The sequence below is a fragment of the Desmodus rotundus genome, chromosome 8, assembly GCF_022682495.2.
Source record: "Desmodus rotundus isolate HL8 chromosome 8, HLdesRot8A.1, whole genome shotgun sequence".
NCBI lineage: Eukaryota > Metazoa > Chordata > Mammalia > Chiroptera > Phyllostomidae > Desmodus > Desmodus rotundus.
The window spans coordinates 101323533-101345917 of NC_071394.1; the positions used below are offsets into that span (position 1 = coordinate 101323533).

Sequence of the window (22385 nt, forward strand, 5' to 3'; positions counted from 1 at the left end):
GCTAAGAAAGGAGAAAATGGAGTGATATAAAATGCTCAAAACAACAAAAGGCAAAAATAATGGAAGACAAAAATATAAACAAAAAGCAAAGGTAATGTATAGAAAACAGTAGCAAATGTGGTAAAACCATAGCAAATGTCATAGATAATAACCCAACTGTACCTTAAGTAATAATGGTCTAAATACAATAAATAAAAGACAGAGATTGTCAGAATTAATGAAAAAAAGATTCAACTGTATGTTGTCTATAAGAAACCCACCATAAATATAAAGACATATAGATTAAAAGTAAAGGGATGAACAGAGATATACCAGGCTAAATGAATCAAAGAAAGCTAGTATCTACTTTAATTCCAGACAGAACACACTTCAGAACAAGGAAAATTATCGGTGATAAAGGCGAGTACTGCACAAGGGCTGTGGGAAGGGAGGGATGGGGAGATGTTGGTCAAAGGGCAAAAAGTTTCAGGTATGCGAGATGAATACGTTCTGGAGATCTAATATTTAGCAATGTGAATGTTGTCAATGATACTGTTATTATAGACTTGAAATTTCCAAGAGAGTAGACCTTAAGTGTTCTTATCACAATAATAATAATTTGTGAGGTGATAGATGTGTTAATTAGCTTGATTGTGATGATTATCCCACAATGTATATGTATATCAAAACATCAAGTCATATACCTTAAAAAGCACCTTTTAAGACATTGATTAAAAATAAAGATCAGCCCTGGCTTGTGTGGCTCAGTGGATTGAGCACCAGCCTGCGAACCAAAGAGTCACCAGTTCGATTTCCAGTCAGGGCACATGCCTGGGTTGTGGGCCAGATCCCCAGTTGGGGGCATGTGAGAGGCAAACACACATTGATGTTTCTCTCCCTCTCTTTCTCCCTCCCTTCCTCTCTCTCTAAAAATAAATAAATAAAATCTTTCAAAAATAAATAATAAAGATCATTTCACAATATATACATATATCAAATCATTATGTTTTATATGTAAAACAAATACAATGTTATGTGTCAAATTATATCTCAATTTAGAAAAAATAAGTTAGATCAGTTTCATTTTCAAACCCAGCCAGGGATCCTAAGAGAGTTGAAGAAATTTTTTTCTTCACCTACACTAGGTATTTTCAGTTAGCATAATGTTTTCAAGATATGGAAATTCTTTGTACTAGTTCTGTAACTTATCTGTAAATCTAAACTTATTTCAAAATAAAAAAAGTTTATTAAAAAAACAAAATAAAATAAAGGAGGTCAGCAATGACCTTATTTTATACCCTCCCCCCCAAAAGAAGGGTATTACATAATAAAGGGGTCAATTCTCCAAGAAGACATAACAATCCTTAATGTTTATGTGCCTAAAAAGAGAGCACCAAAAATGTGAAAGCTGCCTAACTCACCTCAAAGTGGTGTTGATTACTGTGAAATTTGCAACATTCTTACAATATTTTAAAATGGGGGGGGATGAACGTTTTTCATTATTATGTCATTAATTCTGAGGTACAAATTTTTATAGGTAACATCTCTAAGATGGAAGTGTTTTTTACAGTTGATAGAGTATCACATTTTAATTGGCAGTTTATTTTTATTTGTACATAAAAAAATGGTAGGTATGCAAATTAAAACCACAATGAGACATCACCTCACACCTGCCAGAATAGCTACCCTCAATAAATCAAGCAGTAAGTGCTGGTGTGGATGTAGACGAAAGGGAACTCTTGTGCACTATTGGTGGGAATGCAGACTGGTGCAAGCACTGTAGAAAACAGTATGGAGTTTCCTCAAAAAATTAAAAATGGAAGCACCTTGTGACCAAGTGATCCCACTTCTGGAAATATATACTAAGAATCCTGAAACACCAATTCCAAAGAATATATGCACCCCTATGTTTATAGCAGTATTATTTATAATAGCCAAGATCTGGAAACAGCCTAAGTGCCCTTCACTAGGTAAGTGGATTAAAAAACTATGGTGCCCTGGTTGGTGTGGCTCAGTGGATTGAGTGCCAGCCTGCAAACCAAAGGGTCACCAGTTCAATTCCCAGTCAAGGCACATGCCTGTGTTGTGGGCCTGGTGGGGGGTGTGTGAGAGGCAACCACACATTGATGTTTCTCTCCCTCTCTCTCCCTCCTTTCCCCTCTCTCCAACAATAAATAAATAAAATATTAAAAAAATAAAAAGCTGTGGTATATTTACACAATGGAATACTACGTGGCCATATAAAAGAAGGAAATCTTACTTTTGCAACAGCATGGATGGACCTAGAGATTATTATGCTAAGTAAAATAAGCCAGTCAGAGAAAGACATATACCATATGATCTCACTTACATATAGAATCTAATGTATAAAATAACTGACAAACAAAATAGAAACAGAAGCATAGCTACATGAAACAGACTGACAGCTGTCAGAGGGGAGGGGAGAAGAGGGACTGGATGAAAGAAGGTAAAGGGATTAGTCAAAGAATGTATATGCATAGCCCATAGATACAGACGATATAGTTTGGTGATGGCCAGAGGGAAGAGTGGACAGGGGCTGGGTGGAGAGGGCACAGGGGGAAAATGGGGATATCTGTAATAGTGTCAACAATAAAAATAAAGTTAAAAAATTAGCACCACCTGTAAGGGACAAATGAACAGAAAAAGACACAGATCACTTACTAGCACTCAAGCCAAAAATGCAAAACTTTAATCTTACCATGTAGTAACATCGGAGAATCCCCACCTGAGGAAAACTCTATGAAATAACTACCTAAGGAACTGTTCCAGGTAAAAGGTGACTAAAGAGAAATGACACCTGAAAGCAATACATAATCCTGACCTGCATCATATAGGCAAAAAAAAAAAAAGGTAGATATATAGAGAGAGATTATAAATGACACTATTGGTAAAATTGACAAATTTGGAAAATGGACTGCAGTGTCAAAATGGACTGCGGTGTCCAACCTTTGGGCATTTCTGGGCCACTGGGAGGAAAAGAGTTGTTTTGGGCCACACATTAAATACACAAACACTATTTACCATGGGTTGGACACCCCTGGAAATTATGGCATTAAGGATAATTTTTTCTAAATTTGATAACTGTACTAAAAACGTGAGAGAATATTATTGTTAGGAAATACACACTGAAATATTAGGGGATAAAGAGCCCTAATGCATAGAACTTACTCTCAAGTGATTCAAGAAACATATAGTTTGGGTCTCATAATCCACCCTGACAGTCTTTGGGCATCTTGGAGGAAAGTAAATCAGGCAGCGTGAAAGTAAGGTGCCTAGCAAGCCATTTCGGAATCACAGATATTATGCCATGAAAGCACCTAGAAGAGTGCTTTGTAACAGATTATAGCCCCTTTTAGGATGATGATAATGGTGATATTTGTTACAATTCATCAAGCACCTGCTACATGACAGGCACTCTTTAAGATGCTGGGGAACAGGGCTGACACTGTCAAGTGGGAGAGACAGACTTTAAACATTTGTAAACATAATAAATGGTAAATAGCTAGTACTTACTAAGCACTTAGAATGTTGTAAAAATATTTTGCATAACTTATCTCACTACTGCCTGAACAGTACACAGCATTCTCCCCATTATAATGTAAGGAAAATGAGGCCCTAGAGGTGAAATGACTTGTCTACAACAACCCAATTAAAAAGTTGACCTTACAAGAAGAGAAAATCTAGTGCATCTACCAGGACCCTTGCTAACTGCTTCTGTCCTCGGGCTGGGACCACATTCCCTTGGAAGGGGAGTTCACAGTAAAGATTCACAGGGCACAGAACAATGAAGAGCTCACAGGCCAGCAGCAGGCACGAGGTGGCACCAACCAAAGAGGCGCCACAGCGGTTCAGAGCCCCACTCCTGGGTTAGCCAGGAACACAGAACTCCTCCTGGAGTCCTAGCCAGCTTTGAGCTTGTCAGTCTGTCCCTTACACCATGGCATATCTGTCCTCCCTCTCCTAAATGTTGCCCTCATTATACCCTGAATGTGGAATGTTCAAGGATCGCAGACAGAATTCTCCAGGGCCAAAGTAACTGTTTCCTGCAAGCTCTTCCCACCACGACCACCAGGAACCTCCCACCACGACCTCCAGACACCAGGAACAAAGCAGCTGTTCCCACCACCTGGGAGCCTCGGTACAGGTTCCAGCGGAGTCCATGTTTGCCGAGAGAGGACCGCAGGGTCCTGGCCAGGCCCCAGCAACACCCCAGCAGGGCCCCCGTAGGTTCTCGCAGCCAGTGCCCCACCCAAGGTGGCGCCACCTCCGGGGAATTTCCCACCCCGCAGGCAGGAAGACCGGAAACCCAGCGGTAAGAGCAGATGCTGATCAGTAGTGCGGGTAAAAATCTTGAATGCTGCCCAAGAAATTTAAGTTCCCTTATGACTCCGTCTCCAACGAGCAGGGAACTGACCGAAAGCATAAACCACACCCGGAACCTGAAGCCCTCAACTGCTAAATGAAAATAAATTCAGATATCTTAAACTGTAGCATAAAACGATTTGGGGGGAAGTACCTACAGAGTATACGTAGACCTCACGCTCGCGGAATTGATTCAGTGGTTAAGGGATGGGCAAAAAATCTGCATTTTCCACAAACTCCCCAAGGAACATCAATGCTGCCAAGTCACAAACTAGCTTAAATGTCCACCAAGAGAGGTCTGATTTAAATATAATTCTGAGCAAAGGAATACTATGCAGCCCTAAAAATGTAAGTCTATAGTACGCTATTTTGTAGAAAGGGACAATGTGGGTAGTCATGTGGTTAAGAGACAGGGATAGAAGGAAATATCTCGTCCTCTGTAACCATAAGAAAGTCTTACATATTACAAAATCAGAGTTGCATGTTCACTCCTATTAATACTAAATGACGAGTTGAGCCACACCTTTCCTTTTGCAGCCAAAAGCCATGCAGACCCACCTTTAAACTGACATTCAGATCAAAAGCCCCGATCCTCCATCATTTTACGTGGAATTTGGTATGTCAGACCAAGCTCTGCTTCCTCCGGATCCTGGACAAAATCTTTCTGCATGGCATTTTCATCTGTAAATTGGGCTTAAAACAGATACACTTCCCAACTGTAGTTTAGGTCAAACTCTTCAGTTTACTCTAGTATAATAATTACTGTAGTACCTCAATGATATAGTATATAGTATAGTCATAAATTGATCATACAGAGGCCGCTATTAACACACTCGATTGTAACATTACCTTCCCTTTCGACACAGCTGGCAGGTAATTTACAACTTACAATTTATTAGTAATTTACTATTTCGTAATTTACAATTTAGGCAAACTGAGGAATAATGATGTCATCCAAAAATTCACCCCACTATTGGACCAAAAGAAAGGCTCAGGCCACTACCGGGAGGGGCCTCACAGGAAGAGGGTCGGACAGCTCGGTCTCCTGAGACGGTATTCTACTCGTGGGACTTGATCGGTTTCCGATTACAGGGTCCTCCGCACCTGAGGTCAACTCTAGGAAGGCCGAGAACTTGACACTGGAAGGCAGGTCTAGAGTGTCAGGGTTGTTCCGCCCGAGGAGGCCTCCTTACGGTGACCTACCAACCACAGCCGCGGCCATTGGGCAGCAAAGATACCGCGATTTCCACGGGGCGGAGCCTCTGAGGGGGCGGAGCTTAGCGTGAAGTGAGACTGGTTCCGGGAGCGTCACTACAACCTCGTCAGCGGTGCCACGCGCGCCTCAGTCAGCGCGAGGAGCTAAAGATTCGAAGATTAGGGGGCGGGTCTCCTACAAGCTGAGCGCGGGCCTCCAGGCAGGCGACCCTCGAGCTCCGAGGACTCGCCCCGCGACGCGCGGTCCTGCACCCCACCCGCCCCCGGCCCGCCTCACCTGTCATCCAGACCTGTCACTGAGTGACACTCGCCCTCTGCCAGGCCCGGAGAGCGCCACCTGCAGCGCCATGGAGGTGATGGGCAGCCGGCTCCTCAGCCCCAGCGCCTATCCTGCGCCCTGGTGGGAACCACAGCCCGAGGGACCTGGCCCCGCCAAGCGCCGCCGAATCGAGGAGCCCGCGGGCCCCGGGTCCGCGACTGCGCCCAGCCTGCAAGATCCCGCGGGGCCTCCGGCCGCGGACACGCTCACCTCCGTGGTGGTCCTGGCTCCGGGCTGTGCTCTGCAGCTGCCCCTGGACGACGTCGACCTGGTGCTGGAGCCCGAGCCGACGTCGGTCCTGCAAGTGTCACTCGGGGGGCACACCCTACTGCTTGTCCCGGAGGCCCTGTGGGGCCCTGGAGGCGAACGCTCACGAGGGCAGGCCCACCCGCCTCACTGCCAGGAACCCGGCGTTCTCCAGGGCGCTCCCGGGGAGGACGTCGCCGTCCAACAGCGATTCTTCTGCGCATGTGTCCCAGGGATCGCCGCCCTAGAAGAGGCCTACGACGAGGACGCGGACCCCGAGTTCCTGCCTCCCTGGGTGGACGCTGCAGCAGGCTCCGTCGCTGGGTTCCGCCCCTACCCGCACAGCCCCATCGGAGAGCCCTCGCCTCGGGCCGCCACCCCTAGTCCGTTGAGACGCTCGCCTGGTCTCTACGTCAACCTGGACTTCCACCTTCTGGAGCCCTTCCCCAGCTCACCGCTCCAGCCTCTACCTCCCTCTCCGAGTCCAGGTCCCCACGTGCGACCCCAGCGCCCTCCCGGTCCAGCGCGCAAGGCCCGGAGACGCCTGTTCCAGGAATGAACTGCCCCACCATCCCTCCCTACTCGCTCAGGACCGTGAGAAGGTATTTTGCAGCTGTGTGTCCTTTGCACACCCTACAAGAATCACCAAGGATGGGCAGTGCTCTTTTAATTTTTTTTTTTTAATCGTCACCCAAGGATGGATTTATTGAGAGAGAGACAAAAACCGATTGGTTGCCTCTGGTTGGCGCCTGACGGGATTAACTGCAACCTAGGCGTGTGCCCTGACGGGAATCCAACCCCACAGCCTTTTCGTGTACAGAACGGCGTGCTCCTACCAACTGAGTCACCTGGCCAGGGCCGGACGGATCCTCTTTTTGTGCCGGCTGCTTTGCAGAATTTTCTGTCAATAGCGGACCAAAACATTTGGAAGGAAGTTCACAAAGCAGCAAAGAAATGCTGCTTGAAATATGGGAGACTTGACTTTGGATGGTGATCACACAATACAGATGATGTATTACAGAACTGTACACTCGAAACATATAATTTATTGACCAATGTCACCCCAATAAATTTAATTTTTAAAACTACAGTGTACTTTTAGACATTCAGAGGGCTGCTTAGGTGGTTTTCTCTATATAGGTCACCCTTATGTTTCCCCTAATTTCTGCTTCAAACTTCAGGACCAGCAATTTTCTCTAAAAATTCTTTCTCCAGCAACCTACCACTGTACCTCTTTTCTCCCAAATTAGAGTAATTACTAAGTTTCTTTTGTTTAGTGGGTTTTGGTCTTCGTGTGCATGGCTAGTTTATGACAACTTCACCATTCTGAACTTTTCTTTATGATGGCTCTTGCCCCTTTTGGGGGGATCTAGCAAATAGTTATATGTGGACAAGTGTATGTTGGATACAAAACAAACAGAATGGGGAACAATGATCATGCTCCCTCCTCTTTTTTTAATCACTAGGTTAGCAAATGGTTTAACTATATTGTTGGGTTTTGGGGGCAGGGAGGTTTTCCATAAAAGAACCAAATCTTTTCCATTCTTTTCTTCTTACATATTTTTCGTATAATTTTCCTGTCCTGGAAAAGTAATTCTAAGGATTTTGTGTTCTTATAGTTCGAAAATCCCAAATATATTTTGTACATTGTTGCTGGCATATAGAAATAATTTATTCTCATGTTGATCTGGTATCACCAAAAATATTTAATTTCTTTAATGGCTTATCTGTAGATTCTCTTGCTTGACTGATAAAGACAATACTCTCTCCAAATCATGAGAAATTGTCTTTTTTGACAAGCCTCTTACATCTTATTTTTCCTTTGTCTTTTTTATTAGATATTACTTCAAGTCCAGGTTGAACTGCAACAGGGGCATCCCTGTCTTATAACTTGTGTTAGTGCACGTGCTTCTTTTTACCATGAATTATCATCTTTTCTGTACATGGTTGGTAGATAACACTTACCCTATTGAAGAAATTAGTTTTTGGTCTTTCTGGTCATAAAAATCTTGAATATTTGTTTTGTTTGTTTGGGGCTGACTACAAAGACTTTCTCAGATTATTCTAAGTGTTGGCATTTTGTTGTTTGTGTATATACATAAAGTAGCTACATAGAATCTTTGGTTCTTTGGGTACATACAGAAACCTGGCAACAGAGCAAATGAGGTCAAGCTTGGGGCTTCAGGAATTTTAAAAACTGCATGCCCTTCTAAGGACTTGAGAAAGTGGAAGGGGAAAGGCAGTAACTACGGGGTCATTTAAATGTTAAATTTTGAAACAAATTTTTCTGTATGCACACGATGACTTTCTGTAGTTTCTTTTTGAACGTGGTCATTTGCACTGACAGACCTTCTAAAGATGAAGTATCTGTGCATTTCGTTCATTCCACATTATTTTATGCAATTCTAATTCTACCCTTGGTTCTTTTTTGTTTTGCTGTTTGTTTGTTGCAATCATATACACACCACTTCTAATTTAAAATGTCATCATTTTGCCATGTTTGCCTCATATTTTATAATGAAATAAATTTATTAATGAGAAAGCTAATGTGAAGATGCTAGTTTTTTCTGTTGCACATTAATAATTATTTAGACTTACCAACATGCTTTGCCAATGTCTTCACTCACCTTCTGTTCTTGCATTCCATCCCTTCATTATGTCCTCTTTTTTTTTTTTTTTGCTTATCGAAGTATAGTCTTTCAAATTCTTTCGGCCATGGCCTGTGTATAAATCTTAGTTTTATATGTCTGCACATATTTCAATTAAACCTTCTAACTTGTGTAATATTCTAGCTGGGTTTGGAATTCTAAAACAATGCCTATAATCTCTCACTACATTATTTTCCTTACCATTTATTGTCACAGATGAGATGTCTTCTGTTATTTGTATTGCTATCCCTTTGTAGGAGATTAGGCTGTTTGTTTTTCTTGCCTTTGGTGTTCTACAGTTTCAACCTGATGTGTTTTAATGGCAGAAATTTTGACTACTGCAACTCAATGATCTTTCTAAATCTGGAGAATTAACTCTTTTCTTAAAATCTCAAAAAAGGATAAGTTAATATCTGTTGGACTTTTGAACCCCTCTCCAATCTGTGGAACTTCTAATAAAGAAATGTTGGAGCTGCTTAATTAATGTTCCTCGCATTGTGTCTCTTAAAATCTAAATTATGTTTTTGTACCTTTTATAATAATCTACTTTCTCTCTTCCAATTCACTAATTCTGTTATTTTCTATTTTTAAAATTCTGTTCAAGTACTAAATTTTTCCTTTTCAAGACTTCTAATTACTTGGGGGTTTTTTATATCTTCCTGCTCTTATTTCACACTTCTTGGTCAATGTCATACACACTTCTTGTTTCGTGAATGTTATCGCCTACTTTATCTCGAGAAGAATTTAAACATTCTTATTTTAATTTTTGTATCAATTAGCTCAATAATTCCATTACTTCAGGCATAAAATCTCCAATTATTTGGCAACATTTAATGAGACTGATTTTCTCCTAAGCAAAGAAATTTTGTTTTGTGAACGTATTTTAAATGGGAATTCACTTTATGCTCCACAGTAGAGTTTTTCCTTTGCTTCTTCCTGGTTCCCTAAGATCCAGAACTCAACCACCCAAATGGAGTTCATATAATTTGCCACTCAAAAATCACAGTTCCCATCCTCAAGCAATCACTCACAGCCCAATTTCCAATTTCAGTGCTGTAGTGATACTGGGGTGAAATGTCCATATCCCCACCCCATTAGGACTGCTAGGAGTATCAGCAGCTAATGCAGCTGAGTTGCTGTCCAGGAATTATCCTCAACCTCCATGAATAGTCCATGCCAATGACTGTTCAAACAAGTGGTGCACAGGCCCAGTTCACTTGGTTCAAGACAACACTGAAGAACCATCCCAATTCTAGAGCTCTCAGTGGGTTGGCAGAGGCCTTTGTTGCAACTACATCTCAGTTCAACTTCTTCATCTGTCCAGTTGTATTTTCTTTGTTCCTCTAAGTTCCTGCATGCAAATCTCCATCTTAGAGTCTTCCCAAACCAATTTAAGACAGCTGGTGCCAGAAGGCATCATAGGAAGCAGCCAATGAAATGGATTTCAGAGTTGAATCATGGAGCAGGAGTAGCGCACAGGATGCTCCAGCAAATCAGGCAAGATTTAATCAGTGGTGAACTTACTGGGATACTAGTAGAAAGGAATTGGCAATATACTGACATTGGCAATATCCCAGGCATTTGAGAAATTTGGCAACAGTAATTACAAGAACTAATATTTATAAGTAGCATGGATTTCAATGGCTGCTGATGAAGCAATTACTGCATTAGAGAAAAAGAATGAAAGGTTGAGCATGATTAATTACCGATAAAAACCTACCTATGAAATCAAGACCATCTCCTTGGTGACATACCTATAGCCTTTTGTCTCCTGGAGCTATGGGAGTGAAAAAACTGAGGATCTAGCTGAGGATTTACTGTAGATACTGGAGAACCACAAAAGACTGAATTTTCAAACTAAGCAAACTGTAATGGTGAAATCACAGCCTAACTGGGTCCTGAAACATTGCATAGAAACAATCAGGTAAGATACACGTGAATATCATAAATCCCCGGATCCTTCTCAATCCTCCTGGCCCACAGAAGTGTCCCACTCCTCTCTGTAAAGAGTTGGCAGTTCTCCCTTGCTTTAAAACGATGCCAGGCAAGACAATATACACCAACCTCAAGATTTAACCTCATCTCCTCTCTTAGCCACCAAGCCAGTAACTAAAGTTAAGCACAATATAATCCAGTCAGGGACAAGCTAGACCCATACATAAGGAAGGGAACTATATATATAGCCTGAAGAGCTACAGAACTCACTCAGCCTATACCAGCAGAAGCCAAGTATAGGACTGAGAGTGCTGAATGTCGGCTTGGACAAGGGAGAGTTTATCATTTTAGAAGCACTCTCTCATGATACAGGAGTGAACACCTTAACAAGGACCTGTAAGAAGACAATGTTCACATTCAGATAGGTGACTCTTGGAAGCTTGGATAAAAGGATGTCCCACACAAAGTTAAGTAGAAATGTCATAATTGTCAAGGCATACAGTAGAATAAAGAATCAAAAGGTTCAGAGCAGTGGGTATGATACAGTGGATATACTACCTAAGGCTGGATAATATATCAGCTACTGTGAAGTGTGGGAGTGCCTAGAGGGACACTGGGTAGCAATACAATAAGGAATGCAATGGGCCCTGGCTGGTGTGGCTCAGTGGATTGAGTGCTGGCCTGAGAAGCAAGGGGTCACTGGATCAACTCCCAGTCAGAGCACATGCCTGGGTTGCGGGCCAGGTCCCCAATAGGGGGTACATGAGAGGCAACCACACATTGATGTTTCTCTCCCTGTCTTTCTCCCTCCCTTCCCCTCTAAAAATAAATAAATAAAATCTTAAGTTAAAGAAAAAAAAAGGAATGCACTGGAAAGGCACCAGTATCACTGAGAAACTCAGTAGGGCAGCCTTGGCCAGTGGTGACGGGGACGTCATTAGGGAGCTGGACTTCCACTGTAGCCATGGGGATAATGGGATTTAAAAGAATGAATATATAAAACAATGGCCAGACCACACATGACAATAGAATTCTGACCCACAACCTTTGTAGCAACCCAGAAAGAAAACCATAACCTCTGCAGAAACTGGCCCCAAATGGTTAGGACTTGGTGAGATTTTCTAATTTTCACCCCCACTTCCAACTCAGGACCAACTTAAGAAAGCCAAATACGCTATGCCTAAGATACAAAGCACACAAACCAAACCAATTACAAAGGATGCCCTGCTTCTAGTGAGCCTGCCTCCAGCTTCCCCTGCCAACAACCTCCAGTCAAACCTACCTGAAGCCTTCCCTTTCTCCACTCTAAAGCTTTCCTACTCCCTTGCCTACCTATAAGTCTCTGTCAAAGGCAAGTGATGGGGTTGACACCATGGCTATAACAAGCTGTGAATAAACAGCCTCTGCTTATTCTCACTTAAGTGGGTTTTCTTTATTTTCAGTTTTCCTGGAAGTCCCAGTGAGATATAGTCTTGCACTGCCCATCGCCATGGACCTTAGCCTTCAACCAGGTGCAGACCATGGAGGCACCTTGCAACTCTCCATTTATGAAGTCCGTACCAATGTGGCAAGTCAGCACCAGGCTTGAACTCTCCCATTGCATCGGTTCCTTGGCTATTTATTCTCAGTGTGGAACCAGGTTTTGTTACTGGTTATTTGGCATCCTCGGTGGAATCAAGCCATTGCTTTTCATCTCCTTTTGCTCTCTGTCACGTTTCCATTTTGCACTGTGCTGACTGAAAGTGTTGTCACAAGAATGAGAACTACAGGGTATATAACAGTAATAGGTCCTATACGCCTGTTGTTCAAGCCAACATCACAGTCTGGTGAGTTTGCTGTTCTCCCCAGACTGGCATCCCTTCGGAGAAACTTTGTAATGGCTCATCCATAAAAACAAAAGAAGTTGTCTGTCCTGATTTTTTGTCCTGAAAGTTTTGGGTTGATCCATAAACAGTGTTCACTCTAGTTTCCCTGCTGCTAAGGGGTGCAGACTGTCAGGTGTGCATGCAGAGGCAGCCAGCCAGCATGTTGGGGGCTTACGGCACAAGGTGCACAAGCAGCATGTTTCATCCACCTTTGCCAGCTCTTGTGGGGTAATCTAAGTCTAAATCCTCTCCGCTCCCAGGAAAAACACCTGCTTCTTATATGTAGTCTTTTTACAATCCTAATTCTTGTCCAATCTCTTGAAATAGCATAACTTCACCAAGGATGATTTGACTTCAACAAAACTGTCCATTTGAGAGGTGCCTTGGAAAAGAAAGGGAATAGGATTTCTCAGGCTCAATGGGCAGGATTTTTTTTATTGGGAATAAAGAGGCCTCAAAACAAAACTCTGAATTGAAAGTTGCTTTATTAATAGATTCTTTGACCAAAGCTAATGAGCGATTTGGCAAAGAACAACAAACTAGACTCATTTCTCTAGAAAATCCTCCTTTCTTGTCCTCCAGTTGTCTCCCTATTCCAGATCTCTCTCTTTCCCTCATCCTGCCATTCTCTCTCTTTCTGCACTTCCATTGAGTCCTCCTCCAATTCCCCTTGTCCAGGCCCCCTATCTTTTCTCAACAACTTTTGCAAGAACTCAAAATGCCAGTTGCCTCTAAAGATCCATCACCCATGTTTCAGGTACTCAGGCTATTGTAGAGTTTAAACCCTGGACCTGAGCTAAATTGAGAGCTAGTAGGAAAGATAAGACCAGCAAATATTCATAGAAGAGTTGAGTATTCTTTTGGATGCATAACACCCAGAAGTACCTGACGTTTATGGCTCATATACATATTGGTCAGAACTGAAGATGCTAGCTCCTAGATGGCAAAGCAGATTGGACTGACCCAGAAAAGGACCTACAGGATCTCTCTTACCACAATAAACCTGAGGGTCCAAAAACAAGCCTGAAAAGTTGGGCAAAGTCTCCTAAAAACCATACCTGAAACATTTCCAATAAAAATTGATAAAAATGCTACTGTTTCTATATTAAACCCAGCCATCATTGCTCAGCTTCTTTCTTAGAGTAAAATGTACCACACAGGTGGTTGATATTTCAAACAATTCATAGATTTTCCCTATCTCTGAGCCTTTAACTGTAATCCTTGAGCCCTTGACTGGAAACATTCCCTCACGCTCTCTGATAACACACCTGTAGATTTGATAGGAAGAGGCTTACTTCATACACAGAATTGTGATATTAAAAGCACACCTATTTCTTGAGGTTTCAGAGAACATTTTTATTCATAAGCAATTGTATCTATTCTGAATATACCTTTGCATGTTTTATAAGATCCATACCCCAGGTAAGGATGTTGACACCATACCTGACCCTCTATGGGCTAGAAATTCCACAGATATAGGAAAAATACTGGGAGCAGAACTTATTAAAATTCAGATACATTCTGCCAAACCATGACCCAAACTTCCGTAATATCCCTTTAAGCCAAAGGAAGAGTTCAAACCCATAGTTAAAGGCCTTATATACAGCATTGGCTGGTGTAGCTCAGTTCATTGGGCATTGTGCTACAAACCAAAATGTCGCTGGTTTAATTCCTGGTCAGGGCATATGCCTGGCTTATGGGTTCGGTCCCTAGTTGAGATGCCTGGAAGAGGCAACCAATTGATGTTTCTCTCTGACATCAAAGTTTCTCTCCCTCTCTTTCTCCTTCCCTTCCCCTCTCTCTAGAATCAATAAAAGAAGAAAAATAAGTGAATAAATTTAAAAAGGACTTATATACAAAAGGCTTCTTATACCCTGCCCTGTAACACTCTCAATAAGGCCATCAACAAAATAGGTACACCTCACTTCCTGGTAGATATTTACCCTAATACCATCCTGTCATCAATTCCACCTGAAACTACTTGCTTCGCTGTAGTGAATCTTGGCTCTGCCTTTTTTTTTTTTGTAGTATGCTTCCATACATTCATTTTTTTACCTTCATCGGGAGAGAGCAATAACACACCCGGACAGTCATGCAACAGCAGTTCACTCGAGCCCCTCCCTTTTTTCTCAGGTCCTCCATCAAGACTTAAATCCAAATTTCTCTCATGATTTAAGTTCTAACACAATGTATAGAAAATCTCCTATCTTGTTTAGAGAACAAGGAAGCCTGTAAAAGGGTTCCATTTACTTTCCCCCAGCCTTAGCAAAACAAGACAAAGTTTCAAAAGATAAGTCATAATTTTGCCAAAATATAGTCCATTATTTTTAGGGCATGACCTAGCTCAGGAGGGGAAATTATTCTCTCCTTGACAGACTAAAGACTATCCAAACATATCCTACACCCCTCACAAAAGACAACTGAAGGTATTTCTGGCTTTAAGTGGATACTACAGACAACTGGTACCAATATTTTCTAAGGCTGAAATACCTCTTTATGATTTGACTAAGTCCTGGGAAAGAGACCCTCTTCTGGGGAACCTAAATGTGAACAGTGTTTCATTAACATAGAAACAGCTATTCATCAGCCTCTTTCTCTAGGTATCTTTAGCTACAAAAAGCTCTTGTGTCAATTTGTGCATAAGTAATCTAGACAAGCCCTCGAGACTTGAACTCAACTTAATGAGAACCATCAAAAATCCATTCCTTCAAAAACTGAATGTGACTAAGATTTTCTTCAATAGGCAGATGGATAAACAAACTGTGGTATATGCAAACAATGGAATATTATTCAATGATTAAAAAATGAAGAAATGAGCCCTGGCTGGTGTGGCTCAGTGAATTGAGCGCCAGCCTGTGAATCAAAGGGTCACTGGTCCGATTTCCAGTCAGGGTGCAAGCCTGGGTTTCCGGCCAGGTCCCCAGTAGGGGGCATGAGAGAGGCAACCACACATTGATGTTTCTCCCCCTCTTTTTCTCCCTCCCTTCCCCTCTCTCTAAAAATAAATAAATAAAACCTTTTTTTAAAAAATGAAGGAATGAGCTATCAAGCCATGAAAAGACATGGAGAAACCTTAAATGCATATTGCTAAGTGAAAGAAACCAGTCTGAAAGACTACATACTGCGTGAATCCAACTGTAGAACGTTCTGAAAAAAGTAAAACTAGAGAAATAGTAAAAAGATCAGTGGTTACCAGGACTTCGAGGGGAAAGGGTGAATAAGTGGAGCACAGGGGATCTGTAGGACAGCAAAAGTGCTCTGTGTGATACCGTATGGATGCATGACATCCTACATTTGCCAAAATCCGTAGGTTTGGTACTACACAAGGATGAACCTTAATGGAAACTATGGACTTAGTTGATTATAATGTATCTATATTGGTTTATTAATTATAACAAGTGTATCATAGTAATTAATACAAGATGTTAATAATTGGGAAACTGTGTGGGAGAGCAGAGAGGTCTATGGAAACTCTGTGCTATCTGCTCAATTTTCTGTAAACATAAACCATCCTAAAAATAAATATATTACTTTTCTAAATGTAAAGGAGAAAAATCCATTAGAGAAGTTAACTTCAGGGATAATGTTTTTAATGAGCATCTATTTAAAAGGTTGATATCCTCACACCATAAAGGAAAGGGGGATTGCTTGATATACAAGAAATGAGGACTTTGTTAGAAGTCTGGAATCAAACTAGAAATCAGTAACAATAAGAAAATGGAACATTTACAAATATGTGGGAACAATACAAAACACTCTTAAACTACCACTGGGTCAAAGAGGAAATCAAAATGGAATTTTTTAGTATCTCAAGACAAATGAAAACAAAAACACAACATACCAAAACTCATGGATGCAGTAAAAGCAGTAGTAGGAGGAAAGGGTGCAGCAATAAACACCTATGTTTTAAAAGAAGAAAGATCTCGAATAAATAAACCTAACTTAACACCTCAAAGAATTAGAAAAATAAGAACAAAGCCCAGAGTCTGCAGAAGAAGAAAGGAAATAATAAAGATTAGAGCACAAATAAGTCAAATAGACAATAGAGAAATCAACAAAACCATGAGTTCTTTTTTTGAAAAAAATAAAATAAATTGACAAACTTTTAGCTTGACTAAGAAAAAGAGAGAGAGAATTCAAATAAATAGAATCACAAATGAAAAAGGAGGCATTATAATTGGTGCCTAAGAAATAAAAGGAATCTTAAGGGACTATTATGAATAATTATACATCAACAAATTGGATAACCTAAAAGAAATGAATGAATTCATTGAAACATACAATACTGAATTAAGAAGAAATAGAATGCCAGAACAAACCAATAACAAATAAGGAAACTGAATCAGTAATCAAAACCTCCTATCAGAGATGGTTTCATGGGTGAATTCCACCAAACTTTCAAACAAGAATTAAAACCTTCCTAAACTCTTCCAAAAAATAGAAAACGAGGGAACACTTCCAAACTCATTTATGAGGTCAGCATAATCCTGATAGAAAAGCTGGACAAAGACACCACAACTACAGGCCAATATCCCTGATGAACATAGATGCAAAGATCCTCAATAAAATGCTAAAAAACCAAATTTAACAACACATTAAGAGGATTATATGACATGACCAAGTGAAATTTATCCCTGGGATACAAAGATGTTTCAACATATCCCAGTCAGTCAATGTGATATACCACATTAGCAGAATGAAAGATAAAAACTATGTGGTCATGCACATGGACAAAACCAAGGGGGAGGGTGGAAGTGGGGGAGGGAGGTGGGTTTGGCTGGGGTGGGATGGAGGGGTGGGGAGAAAATGCAGACAACTGTAATTGAACAACAATACAAAAAATGTTTAATTAAAAAAAAAACTATGTGGTCATGTCAATAAGTACATTAAAAAAATTGAAAAAATTCAATATCCATTCCTGGTTTTAAAAAAACCTCTTAACAAAATAGATATAGAAGGAACATACATTAACAAAATAAAGACCACATATGAAAAGCCCGCAGTCAACATCATAGTCAATGGGGAAAAGCTGAAAGCCTTTCCCTAAGATTTGGTGCAAGACAAGGGTGTCCACTCTTACTACTTCCATTCAACATAGACTAGCAGTCTAAACTAGAGCAATTAAAATTGAAAAAGAAATAAAAGGCATCCAAAATCATAAAGAAAGAAGTAAAATTATCTCTAGCTGCAGATTATATGATTATATATGTAGAAAACCCTAAAGACTCCACAACAACAACAACAAAACTATTAGCACTAATCAACAAATTCAGTAAAGTTGCAAGATACAAAATCAAAATACAAAAATCAGTATCATTTCTATACACAAACAACAAACTACCTTAAAAAGTTTAAGAAAACAACTCAATTCATGATAGAAACAAAAAACAAAAATACTTAAGAATAAACTTAACAAAAGAGGTGAAAGACTTATAAGACTTATACACTAAATATTATAAAACATTGATGAAAGAAATTAAAGAAGATAGATAAATGGAAAGATGTCCCATGTTTATGGATTGGAAGAATTAATATTATTAAAATGTTCGTACTATCCTAAGTGATCTATAGATTCAATGCCATCCATATCAAAATCCCAATGACATTCTCTAAAGAAATTTTTTAAAATCCTAAAATTCATATGAAACCACAAATGACCCCAAATAGCCACAGAAATCTTGAGCAAACACAAAGCTGGAGGCATCACACTTTCTATTTCAAAATATATGACAAATCTGCAATAATCAAAACAGTATGGTGCTGGCACAGAAACCGGCACATAGACCAATGGAACAAAACAGTCCAGAAATAAATCCCCACATTTACAGTCGGTGGAACTTTGACAAGGGTGCCAAGAACACCCAATAGGGAAAGGATAGTCTCTCCAACTAGTGGTGTTGGGAAGACTGGATATCCACATGTAGAAGAATGAAATTGGACCCTTATCTCAGAGTATACAAAAATCAACTCAAAATGGATTAATGATTTAAACATAAGACCTGAAGCAGAAAAACTACTGGAAGAAAACATAGAGGAAAGCTTCTTGACACTGGTCTGGGCAATGAGTTTTTGGATATGACATCAAAAGCACAGTAACAAAAGCAAATATAACCAAGTGAGTTTGCATCAAACAAAAACAAAGGAAAATCAACAGAATAAAGGGCAACCTACAGAATGGGAGAAAATATTTGGAAACCATATATTTGATAAGTGGTTAAAATTCAAAATATATAAGCAACTCAAACAACTCATTAGCTAATAATAATAATAGTAGTAGTAGTAGTAATAACCTGATGTAAAAATGGGCAGGTCCTGACTGGTGTAGTTCAGCGGGTTGGGCATGGTCCTGCCAAGTGAAAGGTCACTGGTTCGATTCCCAGTCAGGGCACATGCCTGAGTTGTGGGCCAGATCTCCAGTTGGAGGTGTGCAAGAGGCAACCAATCAATGTTTCTCTTGCACATCAATGTTTCTCTCCCTCTCTTTCTCCCTCCCTTCCCCTCTCTCTAAAAATAAATAAGTAAAATCTTTTAAAAGTAACATAAAAATGGGCAAAATATCTGAATAGACGTTTCTCAAAAGAAAACATACAAAAGGCCAACAGATATGGAAGATACTTAACAGTGCTAGTCATTAGGGAAATGCACATTAAAACCACAATGAGATATTACTTTACCTCTGTTAGAGTGGCTAGTTGGAAAAGATAACAAGTGTTGGCAAGGATACAGGAAAAAAGGGAACATTTGTACATTGTTAGTGGGAATGTAAATTGGTAAGCCATTATGGAAAACAATATGGAGGTTCTTCAAGAAATTAAAAATAGAACTATCATATGACTCAGCAATCCTATTTCAGGAAATGAAATCAGCATCTCAAAGAGATATATACACTCCCCGTATTCATTACAGCATTATTCACAATGACCAAGATACGAAAACAACCTAAATGTCTAAGCAGGTATTTGTATATCCACTGATTATCCATTGATTCCCATCAATAGATAAATAGATAAAGGAAATGTGATATATATGCACACTCACACAATGGAATATTAATCAGTCTTTAAAAAGAAAATCCTGCCATTTCTGACAAGGATAAACCTGGAGGACATTATGCTAAATGAAATAGGCCAAACACAGAAAGACCAATACTGTACTATCTCACTTACATGTGGAATCTAAAAAAGTCAAACTCATAGAAAAACATAGTAAAATGATGGTTGTCAGAGGCTGGGGGTGGAGGAAATAGGGAGACGATGATCAAAGAATAAAAGGTTTCAATTATGCAAGATGAATAAATTCTGGAGATCTAATGTATCCTATGGTGACTGTAGCTAACAATACTGTATCGTATCCTTGAAAGTTGCTAAGAGTGTACATCTTAAGTGTTACCACCATAAAAAAAGCAACTATGTGAAGTGATGGGTATGTTAATTAGCTTGATTGTAGTGATCATTTCACCCTGTATTAAACATCAACTGTATACCTTAAATATATACAATTTTTATTTGTCAGTTATACCTGAATAAAGCTTAAAAAATTAGAAGCAGACAGCTGACCTAAGACTTACAGAACAACCAGATAATCTCAGATAGTCCACAGCTTCTGCCCAAGACATCAAGCCAAGATTCCTGTCTATTCTCTGTTTTCTTTTGTATCTGTGAGCTTATAATCATTCTCCTCATTTTCTATGGTTCTCTGGTGTCATCCATTCATAATGGCCCTTTTTGTCTTTTCTTCCATCCTTAATATAATTGTTAGATCAGAACACACTCATTCCAACATCATTCTTAGATTATCGCAAACTATATTCACTGCCCTTAATTTAACTGATTGCTGAATATACCATCCATCATCAGACACCCATGATAAAAATTTGGGGGCAATTTCAGTCTCATCAAATGAGACCATAGGAAATTACAGCCAATGATATTTCTACTTGCACCCACATGGACAAATTGTCTTACACAAATCAGTCTATGACTTTGCTAGTGCCTTGTCTACAGAAAACAAAACAAAGCAATTATGATAATCTATTAGTCAGACCCTGGGTAATTCTAAATTTAAATTCAACAGCTTTGGTAGGGTGGTGGGCCAAGTACCTGCTAACTGAAAGAAACTAATAGAGATCCAATTACATAACTCAGGCTAATGTAAGGCTTTGGTTCTGATGTTGTGTTGTGAACAACTCCTTTTTCCTTAGATCTGCACATGACCCTACTTTGTCACCGGGATGCCTGGTCCTGTTTGTCTCAAGCTAATACATCATACACTTTAGAAACAGTATTGTGAGACTGGCCTGTACACTGAGATCCTAATTCTATAAATTGCCCTGGGGAAATTCTGACTCAGATGTGAGGTCCAAAATGAGGACACTCTTGACTATTCAGGCATTCCCCTTGGGAGAATTTCTGACCCACAGTTTAAGCAAATAAATAGAGCAGTGTTCCCACTGGTGAGAATTATACAAATAGAAAATGCTACAAGAAACTTATTAACTCTGGCAAAATCATTAATGATACCATCTCTATCCTAGATGGAATACAGATTAGTCTTAATTTATTGGCACAAGTGGTAATGGACAAGTAGTAATGGACAATGACTTTACTCTAGAGTTCTCATTAGCTGGTCGTTATGACATTTGTACCATTGTTAATATTTTTGCTGTACTGGGAACAATAAACAGTCAAGGTAGAATAGGCTATATATCACCTTAAAGAAAAAGCTACTGGGTTTTCTAAAGCTGATCCTTATTCTATATGGGATTTGTTCTCTTGGCCTGAGCTGGGTAAGTGGAGTTCCTGGGTCTGAAACAACTTAGAGGGACTGTTCATTGTTTTTGGTTTTGTTCCATTGGTCATGATGCTGTTCTGTTGCATTCTTTCCACAGTCTTCAATGCTTTTGCACAGCCACTCTCTCACCCGATGGTAGGTATGATGATACAAAATATCGAGAACATCTTGCAATACAATTGAGTGTGGAGATAAAGGAACAACCCTAGCAGTGAATATCTGGATCTCTATCCTTCCCTGGATTGATCCCTCTTGCCAGCAAGACAATGATCAAAAAGGGGTAGAGGAAGAGGTTGAGAGATTAAACATACAAATGCACAATAACCAGATCCACAACCTCTGCACCAACCAGCCCCGGAAGCCAAACTAGAATCTCTACAGCAACTAACCCAAAGGGGTCAGACCTGGTCAATGACTGCTCGGCAGGGGCAGGATTTCAGTTCTCTCTAAGAAGCCGAAATCCTTACAGCCACCACATGGTTTTAGTTTCGGCTCCTTGAGTGAATCCCAGTGTCACCTATGCAGTTAAAGTGTGAACTCCCTCTCCATTTCTGGACCCTATAAAGTTATTTATTTTGAGAACTGATGTCTATGTTAAATATTTTCCTTATCAATATTAACTGTCTGCAGGAAAGAATATCTCTCTCCATACTGACTGCCATCTTGACCAGAATTCACAAACACACATACACTTACCTGTACCATGTGCCCTCCGGAGCACAGAATAAAGAATCAGCAGTTAATCAGCCTCAAGTTCCTGCTAGAATAATGATTTTATTTCTGCAAATAGCACTTTTATTTTTCCAGAGCATTGCAGTCTACACATAAAGAAATACCTGAAGACATCTATTTTGGACCGGCATGGCCAAAAGTACTCATGAACAAAAACATGTTGCCCTGACAGGCAAGGCTCAGTAGGTTGAGTGTCATTCTGCAAAGTAAAAGGTCAACAGTTGGATTCCAGGTCAGGTCTCATGCCTGGGTTGTGAGCCCAGTCCCCGGTTG

At 40.3% G+C, this 22385-nt stretch overlaps 1 protein-coding gene across 1 annotated transcript; it reads left to right on the plus strand.

The window, feature by feature from the left end:
• The first annotated feature begins 5933 nt into the window (after nt 1–5933).
• LOC112309665 (proline-rich protein 23A-like) lies at nt 5934–6701 on the plus strand. Its single transcript, XM_024565895.2, has one exon. It carries the CDS (start codon nt 5934–5936, stop codon nt 6699–6701), a length of 768 nt encoding a protein of 255 aa, XP_024421663.2.
• The last annotated feature ends 15684 nt before the right edge of the window (nt 6702–22385 follow it).